Source organism: Asterias rubens, chromosome 12 (assembly GCF_902459465.1).
Source record: "Asterias rubens chromosome 12, eAstRub1.3, whole genome shotgun sequence".
Lineage (NCBI taxonomy): Eukaryota > Metazoa > Echinodermata > Asteroidea > Forcipulatida > Asteriidae > Asterias > Asterias rubens.
Genome location: NC_047073.1, coordinates 2268282 through 2281286, shown reverse-complemented (window position 1 = coordinate 2281286; position 13005 = coordinate 2268282). Strand labels below are relative to the sequence as shown.

At 37.7% G+C, this 13005-nt stretch overlaps 1 protein-coding gene across 1 annotated transcript in view; it reads left to right on the top strand.

The window, feature by feature from the left end:
* Nucleotides 1-1960: 1960 nt before the first annotated feature.
* Nucleotides 1961-13005, top strand: part of LOC117298018 (telomerase protein component 1-like) — a 39851-nt gene continuing 28806 nt past the window's right edge. The window contains exons 1-6 of the mRNA XM_033781238.1: nucleotides 1961-2015; nucleotides 3632-3865; nucleotides 6725-6793; nucleotides 9207-9313; nucleotides 10488-10621; nucleotides 11763-11893. Of these exons, the coding sequence (XP_033637129.1) occupies nucleotides 3647-3865; nucleotides 6725-6793; nucleotides 9207-9313; nucleotides 10488-10621; nucleotides 11763-11893 (660 nt within the window). The 5' untranslated portion in view covers nucleotides 1961-2015; nucleotides 3632-3646. The remainder of the gene's footprint in view (nucleotides 2016-3631; nucleotides 3866-6724; nucleotides 6794-9206; nucleotides 9314-10487; nucleotides 10622-11762; nucleotides 11894-13005) is intronic.

Genomic DNA, 13005 nt, shown 5'->3' with positions numbered 1-13005 from the left:
CAGGGATCCTAGTACGGCACTAAAAATTGACTACTTTGCTTATTGTGTGAAACTCTAGAGAGATATTTTTCTCTCCGCAAAAAGAATTTAAAAAAAAATAGTACGCGGATAATAACATACTGAATTTTTAAATTCTGCAGTAATAAGGTTCTAGACTCATAATTAGTGTACTCAGCTTACGTACCCGGGTAACTCGAGTCTGTAACCAATTATTTTTCCCCCGCCCCCTGTGTGATAACTAATTTCACATTCGAATAGGCCCTGCAGGGATCCTATGTTCAGAATATCCTTCATCATTTTTGGTAATGTCATTCAGAATGCTAAATATTGTGTATTCGTTGTGATTATCCCTATTTACTGATTTATGTGGTTATTTGTGTCTTATATTATAACATGTATTGTTTATATATCACAAGTTTGTTTGTTTGTTTGTTTGTTTGTTTGTTTGTTTGTTTGTTTGTTTGTTTGTTTGTTTGTTTGTTTGTTTGTTTGTTCTTTTGTTTTTTGGGGGTGTCGGGCCTGATTTTATCTCCTTTCTTGTCCTTGCCCCCACCTGATAAAATCATTCCCCCTTCTGCTCCCATAAACCTGACAAATCTGTCATCTTCTGATAAGTACACCAGATGGGGACGTTCCAAATTGAATGAAGTCTCTGGTCAGATCACTCCAAATGGGGTTATAGTTATGAAATTCCAAGAGAACACCTGCCTCCGACTCCAGCGGGCCAGTAACTCAATGAGTGCTTCAATCCATTCATTTATCTGCAGGGTCTGTTCACGAGTTCATTTCTCAAGGAGAATTAGAGATGATTCTATTAAGGATTACGCAGGCCTTGAAAGTTGTCACTGAACGCAGTAATTACGATGACCACCTAGAAGAAGGGGAAATAATAGCCAAATAAAAGGGTTTCGAAAAGGAAATCAGCAGAAGTTTTCAACGATGGTTACGAGGGTTCAGGGTAGGCAACCTTGTGCCATGTATTTTGCGTGAAGAGCTTGTCCTTAATCAGCAGTGTAGGCATTCAAACTAACATGAGAAATTTAATGTCGCGTTTTTGACAAATCGTTTAAAACCAGCAGCGAATAATGTCAATTCAGGAAATTATGAGCATAGAACCCATACTTGGTAATGAATATTGGGTAGGAATGGGGGGGGGGGGGGCGAGATGACTGGTTTCCACTGACAGTACGTTTGGTTAAAATTGCTTCGAGGTGAAATTGTTCTGAAAATGCTCAGTATTTTCACTGTGTATCCCAACATTACAATAACAAACCTGTGGAAATTTGGTCTCAATTAGCACTCCATGATTAGCCATAGAAGGAATATTAGTCATTGCAGGAAAATGATGAAACAAAAACACCCTTTACTCAGCCAAAATGTGTATTCTTTCAGATGCATAAATAATTAAGGCATGGGTGCGGAATAACTTTTCTCTTAAACGTTGTCATAATGTGATTGTGACCCCATTTAAAAAAAAACATTTCCAACTTAATCCTTCAACTTTACACATGTATTTATTTTTATTCACGTCAGACTAGCTTACTAAAAATTGCAAAAATAATGATGTACAAATAGCGCCGAAAATAGTGCGAACATAAACTGCAGTTTTAACTCGCCAGAAAGGCCCCGCTGGCGCTTAAAAAAACAACTTAGAAACATCGTTTATATTACTTTCTTCATATTGCGCCAAAACTGATTTTCGTCACAAATGCAGATGAAAGTGATCTATCAGTAAATTGCTATGCTGGAGAATTGCTATGTTAGAAAATTAACGCAAGCAAAACCAATCAATTCGTGAACTATTGTGTGTATACCGTAACCATAGGAACCAACGCACATAAGACTAGTTCCCACGTAGGGGGCGCCAACATTAGTCTGGTACCCATACTTCGTAGTGTGCTTTGAGGTTACTGAAACCTGACTGAAATGCCATTCACCACACACAGAAACCGAAGCACCTGTTGTTCTCGTGCATGCATTAAAACAGCAAATATTGATTGTGGACGAAACGAAAGGTAGAGTATTTATTCTGGCCGTAAAACTAATTCTCTTCATATATATTGGAGTTAATGTTCTAGTCAGGCTGTCAATTTATGTAGGTAGGGAAATGCAATGCTAAAATAGACCCATTTTCACTTGTACTTTCTTCGTACTGACATTTCCATTTTCGTACGAAGTGACTTGGGTATGAAGTGACTTGGGTTCGAAGTGACTTGGGTTCAAAGTGACTTGGGTTACGTACGAAGTGACTTTGGTACAAAGTGACTTCTGGCGTCGAGAGTAGGGCTACGATTAGGCAACTGCTTTCCACTTGACTTGACTTTGACATCAAATCAAATTTGCCGTGTCTCTGAAACGGCTGCCAAATCACAACCCCTCACAACAACGATTTTTAAATGCACTTTAACAGAACATTTGAACATAAATCAAATGTTAAATATATGCAATAGAGTCATATGCATCTAAATCACTTTTAACTGTTCAAAAAATGAAACATACTTGGACGATTCTATTACACCGCAGGGGGGGGGGGCAAGGGTAATTTCTGAGGGCTGAGTTGTGTTTTTTATCTTTTTGGTTTTAGCTCCTGTTTTTTTTTCTTGTTAGTAACTAAGCTGCCACTCTGGAATTCAAAGTTAAAAGGAGAGGTTTAAACATAATATTTTTTAAACTCCATGGGAGGCACATAAAATGGTAAATATTCATCTTGCATATTGTATCCCCCTGCGGTGTAATGGAATTGGAATCGTCCAAGTACGTCGAAAGACAACATAGCAATATTTCTGTTCGTTACTAAATTCAGGGTAAAAAAAAAACAACAGTCTGAAAGTGATTTGGGTGCATATTACTCTAGTGCATATATTTAACATTTGACTTATGGTCAAATGTTCTGTTAAAAGTGCATTTAAAAATTAGTTGTCGTGAGGGGTTGTGAGTTGTCGGTTTTTAGTGCGACCCATTTTGGGGAATGATCTTCCTAAAAAAAATTATATTGTGTCATCAGAAATAATTTCCTTTTTAACGAGAAGGCATTATTACACCAGAAACACTGTGGATTTAGACCCAGTGACTGGGGTGCTAGATTCCTTTTTTTTAAATGAAAAAAGGAATCTAGCGCCCCAGTCACTGGGTCTACTATGGATTTTGAGATTTACCAAGTCAACACAAGTCAGCAAGATACATTGTACATTTTGTTTTGGCGAGAAAGACTTATACACTTTTTTACAGGACATCTTTGAAAAAAACTTAAAAAGCCTAGTTGTGATCGGGAATTTGGTTCAACACGTACATTTTGACAGCTAGTCAACAGATTTGCTCCATTTTTACCACTTTTGAAAATCATGACATAAATTCTAGGAACATGAACTTAATCCTAAATGACACTTAGCCATTGCTTGTCCTTCGGATTGGGTGTAAAGCTGTTTATCCCAAAAATGTTTTGTGTAAATGCATGTAAAAGAACCAAGTGCACTTATCGAAAAGAGAAGGGGTTCGCCGGTGTTCCTGGCTGTGGCTGCTGTATGCGCTCAGCGCCTTGAGTACCTTGTTGGTAGATACTTGCGCTATATTAAGACTTCAGTATTATTATTATTAACTAACTGAAGATATTTTGGTTATCTTGTGAATCCAGATCACTCGTTGAGTCATGGGTTGCGGCGGCTCCAAGTCAATGCTCGTCCCGTCTGGAGCCTCGGACTACAAGTACCTAGTGCAAGAATCCTGGGATAAGGTATCCAAGACAGTTGACTCAAAGAAATCTGTGAGGACATTGGTGATCAAACGCTCCGGATGGAAGACAGTTCGTATCTTTGTCTCGTCCACTTTCAAAGATTTTCATGCAGAGAGAGAAATACTTGTTAAAGAGGTGTGTATAATTATAAAATATTACTAGGTTCTTAAAGACAGTGGACACTATTGGTAATTGGCTAAGACCAGTCTTTTCATTTGGTGTATCTCATCAAATGCATAAAATACCAAACCTGTGAAAATTTGAGCTCAACTGGTCGTCGAAGTTGTGAGATATGAATGAAATAAAAAACACCCTTGTCACACGAAGTTGTGTGCTTTCAGATGCTTGATTGCAAAACCTCCAAATCTGATTCTGAGGTCTCAAAATCAAATTTGTGTAAAACTTACTTCTTTCTAAAAACTACATCATTTTAGAGGGAGCCGTTTCTCACAATGTTATGTTTCTGCCCATTATTCGTTACCAAGTTAGGTTTTATGCAAATAATTTTTTGGAGTAATTACCAATAGTGTCCACTGCTTTTAAATAAGGGAATCAATGTGTGGTGAAGAGGTTTTCAACTAGTGGTTTAATCCCAACGAGGCCTGGTTCTTGATAATATCGAGACAAAGTCGAGGTAAAATATAAAGAACCAGGCCTCGGCGGGTTTAAACCACTAGTTGAAAACCGATTCAACACACTTTGATTCCCATTCATAAATACCTTTTCGGTCAAAAACATCATCATTTTTTGGTCAAAAAGTAAAATAAATGCAAAAATTATAATTGTTAAATGAATCTTTAAACACAAATGATTTCGCGTAAACAACTCCTTATGACTGAATGCTGTGGGCGTCGCGCGTATCGCGTGATGTGGGACAACTGTTTCAGCCGTTGCTCTCGACCAATAGGAATGAAGAAACTGTCCTCTAAGAACAGGTGCAAGGTCGCGTGTCACACTTATGAATTAACACTTTTTACCGGTCATTAACAAAAGGTTTATGCACACCCACGTGACGCGCTCTCCACCAATAGGAGTAGAGAAACTGTCTGGGGTATTTATGAATAGTGCTTTATAACAGCATTAGGGGCGTCATTAAGTACTCTGTATTTTGTCCTTCAAGGTACACATGTGAAGCCATGTCACCAATGACAGCGAATGTTATACAAATAATGAATGTTTATGAGTGCAGTGCATAATGGTGCAATGAGTTGAAAGATGGAATGTTCTATTAAACAAGGCGGGGTGAGAATATTCCAAGAGCAAAGAACTTTTTAAAATTCAGATACCATTTTCCCGGTGTTTCTAAGTAAATATTTTGTCGTCCTGAAAGCTTCCTGAGGAATGCTTCTTGTCAGCTCCGCAAACCGTAACACATTTATTTTGACAAATAACACAATATTTTCATGAAATCATTTGGACTCAACTGTAGAGTGTTTGGACTGACCAGCCGCTATTTTCATTTCATTTGGTTTGGGGAGAAGGGACTCCAAAAAGTTCACTCAGCAACACAGGGAAATCAAACTATAAATTAATACAAATACGCAACAAAACCGTAAAACCATTTCAGTTGATTTTGGGGACCAGTCAACAAAATATTTATCGGCTTAGCACATCGACACATGGGATTCAAAGTGCAGCCGAAGTCGATCTTGTTGATGTGCAGTGTTTCTCCTGTTTACATCTATGTACATCAGCCATAAGGCCACATGAAAAGAAAACAATTTTCATCGTCCCTGCCCGACTGTTCAAAACCCCCAGGTTTTTTTTCATGTTGGCAAAGCAAGAACAATTCTTCAAATATTTACTTGGGCTACACTGTGCTTAGTTGTTTGAAAAAGTTTACAGAAAATGTCATCTAATGTAGGAGTTAAATTTGTTTTACAAAACTATTAAAAACATCAAAAATACACAAACCCTCTGTTTAATAGTGATTGTGATGATTTTGTTATCCTTGATTTCATATTTGGCATGTAAAATTTTTTTTTTTAAATCCCTCCCTCCCCTAATTCTACAAACCCCTCATATTTTCTTTCGGGCAAATAACACATTATTGGCTCAGGGGTCTACAGGTTCAAGTGTTGATTCAGTCGCTCGCTGACTGTTTTTATGGATTGCGTTTGCCAAGCGACGACTGCCAATGGTCAAACTGTGAGATCACGATATTGTATGCAAATTAGATCAATGGTGGTCTCAATCATTTGTGTCTAATATTCTTGGAAAATAAACAAATAAAAACTGCATACAGAAACAGTGAAAACCTCCAACCAAAATATTATTTTCTCATGCCCTCTCCATACTTTGCATCTGTCCAGTTCTGTTTTACCTTGTTCAGTAACAACTGTTTATGGATTTTCAAAATATCTTTGCAAGGGTGGATTTCTCAAAGAGTTAAGACTAGTCTTATCTCGAGTTAGGACGAGTTACTCATCCTAACTTAGGACTAGCCAAACGTTTTTAATATCTCCTAGGACTACATGACTCTTTAAAGACAGTGGACACTTTTGGTAATTGTCAAAGACCAGTCTTCTCACTTGGTGTATCTCAACATATGCATAAAATAACAAACCTGTGAAAATTTTAGCTCAATCGGTCATCGAAGTTGCGAGATAATAATGAAAGAAAAACACCCTTGTCACACGAAGTTGTGTGCGTTTAGATGGTTGATTTCTAAATCTGAGGTCTCGAAATCAAATTTGTGGAAAATTACTTCTTTCTCGAAAACTGTGTCACTTCAGAGGGAGCCGTTTCTCAAAATGTTTTATACCATATCAACCTCTCCCCATTACTCGTCACCAAGATAAGGTTTTGTTCTAATAATTATTTTGAGTAATTACCAATAGTGTCCACTGCCTTTAAGAAAACGACCACTAGTCCTCAGTCAAACCGCTGGACCAATGTAACCACTACATGTATCTGCCCAACAAGCACCAATAAGTTTTCCAGAGTTTTTAATTCCTACGTTCTGTTTCATTTTGGGTTTTTTCTGACCACCAGGTGTTTCCGGATTTAAGACAGTGGTGTGAAAAGCGACGTCTTCATTTGGTTGAATGCGACTTGAGATGGGTAAGCAATACATCAAATGTTGAATTCATACACTGTTTTGAAATTAGCTCCCTGAAATTAACACTGGACAGGCATGGAGTTTCATCTTTGAAAGGGCAAGGCCATTTTAATTTTGCAAAGGGCACTTTCATCGGAAAATGGAAAGTTCTGAAGGGGCTACCAAGGCCAAGAGCAGGGGCAACAGAGGCAGTGGTCTTTGGGTATTTTCAGGCTGACTGGATTTCCGGCTTGAGGCCGGTATTTTTAGAGTCAATACATGTGCATGTATGTAGGGTTGCATGGTTGGCTTGTGCATAAAGCGCTCACCCCTTCACCAAGGTGACCCCGGTTCGATTCCCGGGCAGGGCCACATGTGAGTTGAGTTGTCGTTGGTCCTCTGCTGTGCCACGAGGGTTTTCCATCCCGATTTCCTTGAATGGGTTGATGTGGCTGGCAGCCAAAGGTGCCCTTGCATGCCTGCTTCTCGAACACATTGTAGCCTAGTCCTTCGCAATTCATCTTTTAGCAGTGAGTAAGGATGATTAGCCCCCCAAATAACCATTATGTACGCATCGTTAAATCGGCTTGAAATGTAAAGCTATTATAACCCTTTCAACAAGTCTGGTTTCCCTGTCAACTCTTATACTACATGTAGGTATCTGCTGCACCAATGGAAGACACACTCGGGTAAATGGGCTCCCACTAAAAATTGCTGTCCAAGTTCCTTAGAATGGTGTTTGTCATTACGTATGGATTGCTTCCCTTTTGGTTACACAATATTTTGATCTCTCACTTGCATTCAGAACCTGTGTTTGGCCTTGGGAGTGTGCAGTGTACAAACACAAACACTTACACATGCAAGCATGCGTGCGTGTTTCCCTGTTGCTTGGTAACCTTGGTGCCATAGCGACAACTTGACCAAGAGGGAGCACCAACTGATCATTCTCTGGCAATTCCCACAAACCAAAAAAAGATATTCACAATCTCATTCATTTGTTTTGTTTGTTGTGTAGAGGACAAATATGATGGTTAGAATTGTTTTATTAATTTTTTTTCCAATTTATAATTTTGTCTTCATTTCTTATATAAAAAGTTGTGATAGATCGCTTGAAAATAATGATATGAAGTGAATCATTCAATCAACATTTTAGATTGATTCAGCATATAATGTGGCGTTTTTTAATAACAAAAATTCAACTACTGTGCATTTGTAATTTCACCAAATAATGGAGAACAGAAATACAAAGACAGAACTGCCAATTGGAAAGACATGTAGACAATAACAGGCAACAAAACAAAGTTCACTATACATGTAATTGTCTGTGATCCCTTTTCTGAAAAAATGTCACGTTAAAAACATTGTAGGTTGCACCCAACTATGTCAAAACATCCCGTACATGTAAGGCCAAAGAGGATGTAAGGAACAAGGATGATCCTAACTGTTGAATGGGAAATGCTGTTCCCCACGGGCGAATAGGTCTTTTTGATCGCCGGTGCGGATGGGAGTAATAGTGAATGTCACGTGAAGTAAGTTTCACCAATCAAATGACAAGGATCTGTATGTCAGTTATATAATAAATTATAAGGCCCTCATCCTCCTCTTTTTTGAAAAATCCGGACGATCAGCTGGCATTTTTTTTTAATTGGCCTTAGCCTGCTAGAAATACTCTGCTAGGGTTGAAACGTCAGCCCATTAATTATTTTATTACAAAGAGCATAGTATACAGTGTACATGTATATAACAGACTTACAAATGTATAAAAGCTATTATTATTGTTATAGGCCTACTCAAGACAACTGGACTTACTATTTAATTCATTGCGACGGTTTCACGTCTTATCCTGTACGCACATCAGGCCGACTGATCTTGTGGTGGCAAAAGGTTGCGTGACCCATTTCGGGGTCTTTGCATTGGATAGTACCATAGACAATGTTTCTTTGTTTGTCGTATAAAGATGAACCCTTGATGTCTGAAACGGGTCACCAACTTTTTGCTGCCACAAGATCAGTCGGCTTTCTTCCTCCATGGCCTGATGTAGCTCAAAACGTTTACTGGAGCAGAAATTTTCTTCCAAGAAAATGAAGATGAGAGAAAATTTCCTGACATCTGGATACTGTTGCATTTAGCATGTTTAATAAGTTTTATATTTATACAAGCACTGAGGAATGTTTAAGACAATTTATCTCATTTTTTTCTTCCAACAGGACTGAAAGACATTCAGTCGTTTGAACAGAATTTGGTTTTACTATTGCACAGTAAAGTATTGTTACTAAATTGAAAAACACAAGCCAGGCGGACTTGTCAAGTCACAAGTTTACTGGCTCGACATAAACACCACTGGCCTATTGGGCCTGCGGTCCAGTGTAAACGATCAGCCCTGTCTACTTACTGAGCTATGTGTTTCAATTTCTTTTTTACTTTATTTATGTGTAGGGGGTTCCGAAAGACACCACATCAGAGGAGACATTGCGCATGTGTCTGGGGGAGATTGATCGATGCTACCAGGATAATGTTATGCCGTTCTTTCTCAACCTCACAAGGTAAGGTTGGACGACACCTCAAGCATCAACTCCCCCCCCTCTCTCTCTCTCCCCCACCCTCTCTCTCTCTCCCCCACCCTCTCTCTCTCTCCCCCACCCTCTCTCTCTCTCCCCCACCCTCTCTCTCTCTCTCACCCTCTCTCTCTGCCTTTCTTTCTTGCTTGCTGCTTCATGTTGTTGTTTAAACCTTTCTTATCCTGCAGCGATTGACTTTTGCTTTTGATAAACCTCTCACTAATTGAAAAGGTTTCCCATATGTTGTAATTCTGAAGTGATTGTTGCAGTGTTTGGATTTTTTAGAGTCAATTTAACTCATCCATTTTCACTGCTGATCAAGTTCCCGCGCGCATCTTAGAGAGACGGGCCCAGCATCCTTGACTCCTGGCGAGACTTCTTGAGTGTGGTCATAATCCTGATGGATGACGAATATTATGTTTTCACAAGTTAAGGATTTGACAATATCTCAAGAGGATTGTCTTGAGTCTGCTGACTTTGTAGAAGTGACATTTTAGTTGGTTGTTATTGACATTTCAATTTGTTTGTATATGAACTCCTCATGAAAAAAACATGATTTTTATTTATTTATTTTGTTGTGCAACTCACCATGCTCACTACGAGTTGTTATGAACTCCCTTATGAAAAATACATAGTTTATTTATTATATATTGAAAAGGTTGATTCCAATTTAAAGGTAAGGTCATACTTTTGTAATTTGATATAACCAAAAGCTTACTAATTGTACAAATTTAAAGACACTGGACAACTTTAGGAATTGTCAAAGACCAGTCTTCTCACTTACTGTATCTCAACATATGCATTAAATAACAAACCTGTGAAAATTTGAGCTCGATTGGTCGTCGGAGTCCGAGATAACTACGAAAGAAAAAACACCATTGTCACACGAAGTTGTGTGTTTTCAGATGCTTGATTTTGAGACCTCAATTCTAAACTTGAGGTCTCTAAATCAAATTTGTGGAAAATTACTTCTTTTTCGAAATCAACTCTACTTCAGAGGGAGCCGTTTCTCACAATGTTTTGTACTACCAACCTCTCCCCCATTACTCGTTACCAAGTAAGGTTTTATGCTAATAATTATTTTGAGTAATTACCAATAGTGTATAATGGCTTTAAAGGTGTGTTTTGATAAAAATAAGATCCTTTTGTTTTCTTTCAGTGAGAGGTGTGGTTGGATCCCCACTCACCATGATGTCCCTGAATCGTTAGCTAGAGAATATCGCTGGATCCCGGGACTGTCTGTCACAGAAATGGAAATACTGCACGGAGCTTATCGTACAGACAACCCAAACTGTAAGTGCTTACGCAGCAGTGTTCAAGGACCGTAGAAAAAACACTCACATAAATCAAAGATGAATTTTTTTGTGCGCATTAATGAAATCAATAATGGTTGGCAGTTCTAAAGCACCATCACAGAAAAGTTAAAGTAGCTTATTCTTTTTAAAAAAAAATTTTGTATAGATGTTGTTTTGGTTGTTCAACACTGCATCTTATCGTTGAAATTTTATTCACAGTTTTAAAGCATTTTTTTTTCTTTCTCTTCATTTTGTTAACCCAAAATTATTGAAAAAAGCTACGTACATGTACATGTTATTTAAATTCCCTTGTGGTTTACTAATAATGTACTTTGTAAAAAAGCACTCACATACATGTACATAAATGGGGGTATAAAATAAAAGAAGACATTATTTGTCTTTGCTTGTAATGGAATTCATAATGGTTGTGAGTTCTGGAGCACCATAACAGAAAATTTAAAATAGCAAATTTTTTTGGCAACTCAACATTGCTTCTAATCGCTGAAATACATGTATACAGTTTTAAAGCGTTTGGTTGTATTTGTAAATTTTGTTTTGCTCACCCAAAATTATTGAAAAAAATTACCTACATGTATTCAAATTCCCTTGTGGTTTATTACTTGGTAAGAAAAGCACTCACATACAATGTACATAGTATAAAATGAAAGAAGAAGTTTGTCTTTGTTTGTAAAAATTGTGATTTCTAAAGCACCATTACAGAAACGTTAAAAAGCAAAGTTTTTGTTTTTATTTATTTACAGATGTTGAGTTGGTTATTCAACATTCATTCTTATCTTTGAAACATACCTTTAAGACCTTTTGGTTGTATTTGTATTTTTACTTTGTTCAACCCCAAATTATTGAAAAGAGTTACTTAGTCAAATTCCCTTGTTGTTTATTGCATGTTATTGGTAGAATAAGCACTCACATAGCATAATATTAAAGAAGAAATTATTAATTTGTTTTCATGGCACTCATAATGATTACAGAAAAGCTAAAAAAAATCGAACTATTTATGTTTGTTTGATATATAGACTGTTGTTAAACGGTTATTTTCACTTTCGTTGTAGTCATTGAAATATACATGTAAAGCATTTGTAGGACACAATGATAAGATATTCCTTTTTTTTCCCCCACAGCTGTATTTTTGATAAGAAACTCTGCCTTCTTGAAGAACCTCCCCGAGGAATATGAGAAAGATTTTATTGACCCCAATCCCATCGCTCCACACAAACTGGGCATGCTCAAACAGATGCTGAAAAACAAACTGGTAGGTTGCCTGATTGCTTGATTTTATTCTGATAGTTGTTTGTTTGTATGTTTGTCTGTTTGTCTGTTTGTCGGTCATGCTTGATGGGAAAAAATCTCATGATAAATGTAAGCTCCCTCAAGTGACTTAACCTATATTTTGCAAAACAAAATCCAACACGCTGCTGATGTGAACAGATATGGTTATCATCTTCGTATCTGTATCTGTATTCGCACGCTTGCGAAATCTCTCTATTGTACATGGGTATACCCGTAAGTTTACTAACAACTATTTATAGTTACTTCTTATTCTTCACACCACGCAAAGCTTCAAACACATTTGAGAATAACGTTCTCTAGTGCCTGTTTATTTAAACAGATCATCGGCGGAATGAAAGCCGATTGGTCCCATGTGTTGTGTAACGCACGTAAAAGAACCCAGTGCACTTATCGCAAAGAGAAGGGGTTCGCCCCGGTGTTCCTGGCTGTGGCTGCTGAATGCGCCGTAGCACCACGTAGACCCTTATAAGGTGCTACATAACTGTCTTTCAGAATTCATCACTTCAACAACCAATCTTTCTGGAAGTTACGTAATCGGCGCCTTGAGAACCTTGTTGGTACATGTACGTGTAGATATGTGCGCTATACTTGTATAAGACTTCCATTACCCTCCACTTCACTCCGGCCTGAGAACTTATATGTTGTATATATTCTGTAAATAAACTATAAATTAGTTTTCTTAAGTTGTTTGTATAAATTTGTTACTATAACTATCTCATGTAAGTAACCCCTCCCCCCCCTTTTTTTCCACAGGCCCCTCATACCTATTTTAATACCATGCTACCTTTGATCTTGCTATTCTCTATTAATTGACCATTGTTAGTTGCATCATGATGCAACTTGCTCTCTAATTCTACCCTTTCATGTTTCCCTGCATTGTAAACGAACAATACATTTCCACTTTTATGGTCCAGTAACCCCATCCTTTCATCCCAAACACCTTTTGTCCTCGCCACTTTACTCCTATTAGAAACTAATAGAAACTTTGATTGGCTGTTATTTTCCCGCTTCTTTCTGGATCCTTTCCTTGATCCCTTTCCCTTCTCTTTTCCTATAAATGGATATGTATTTGTT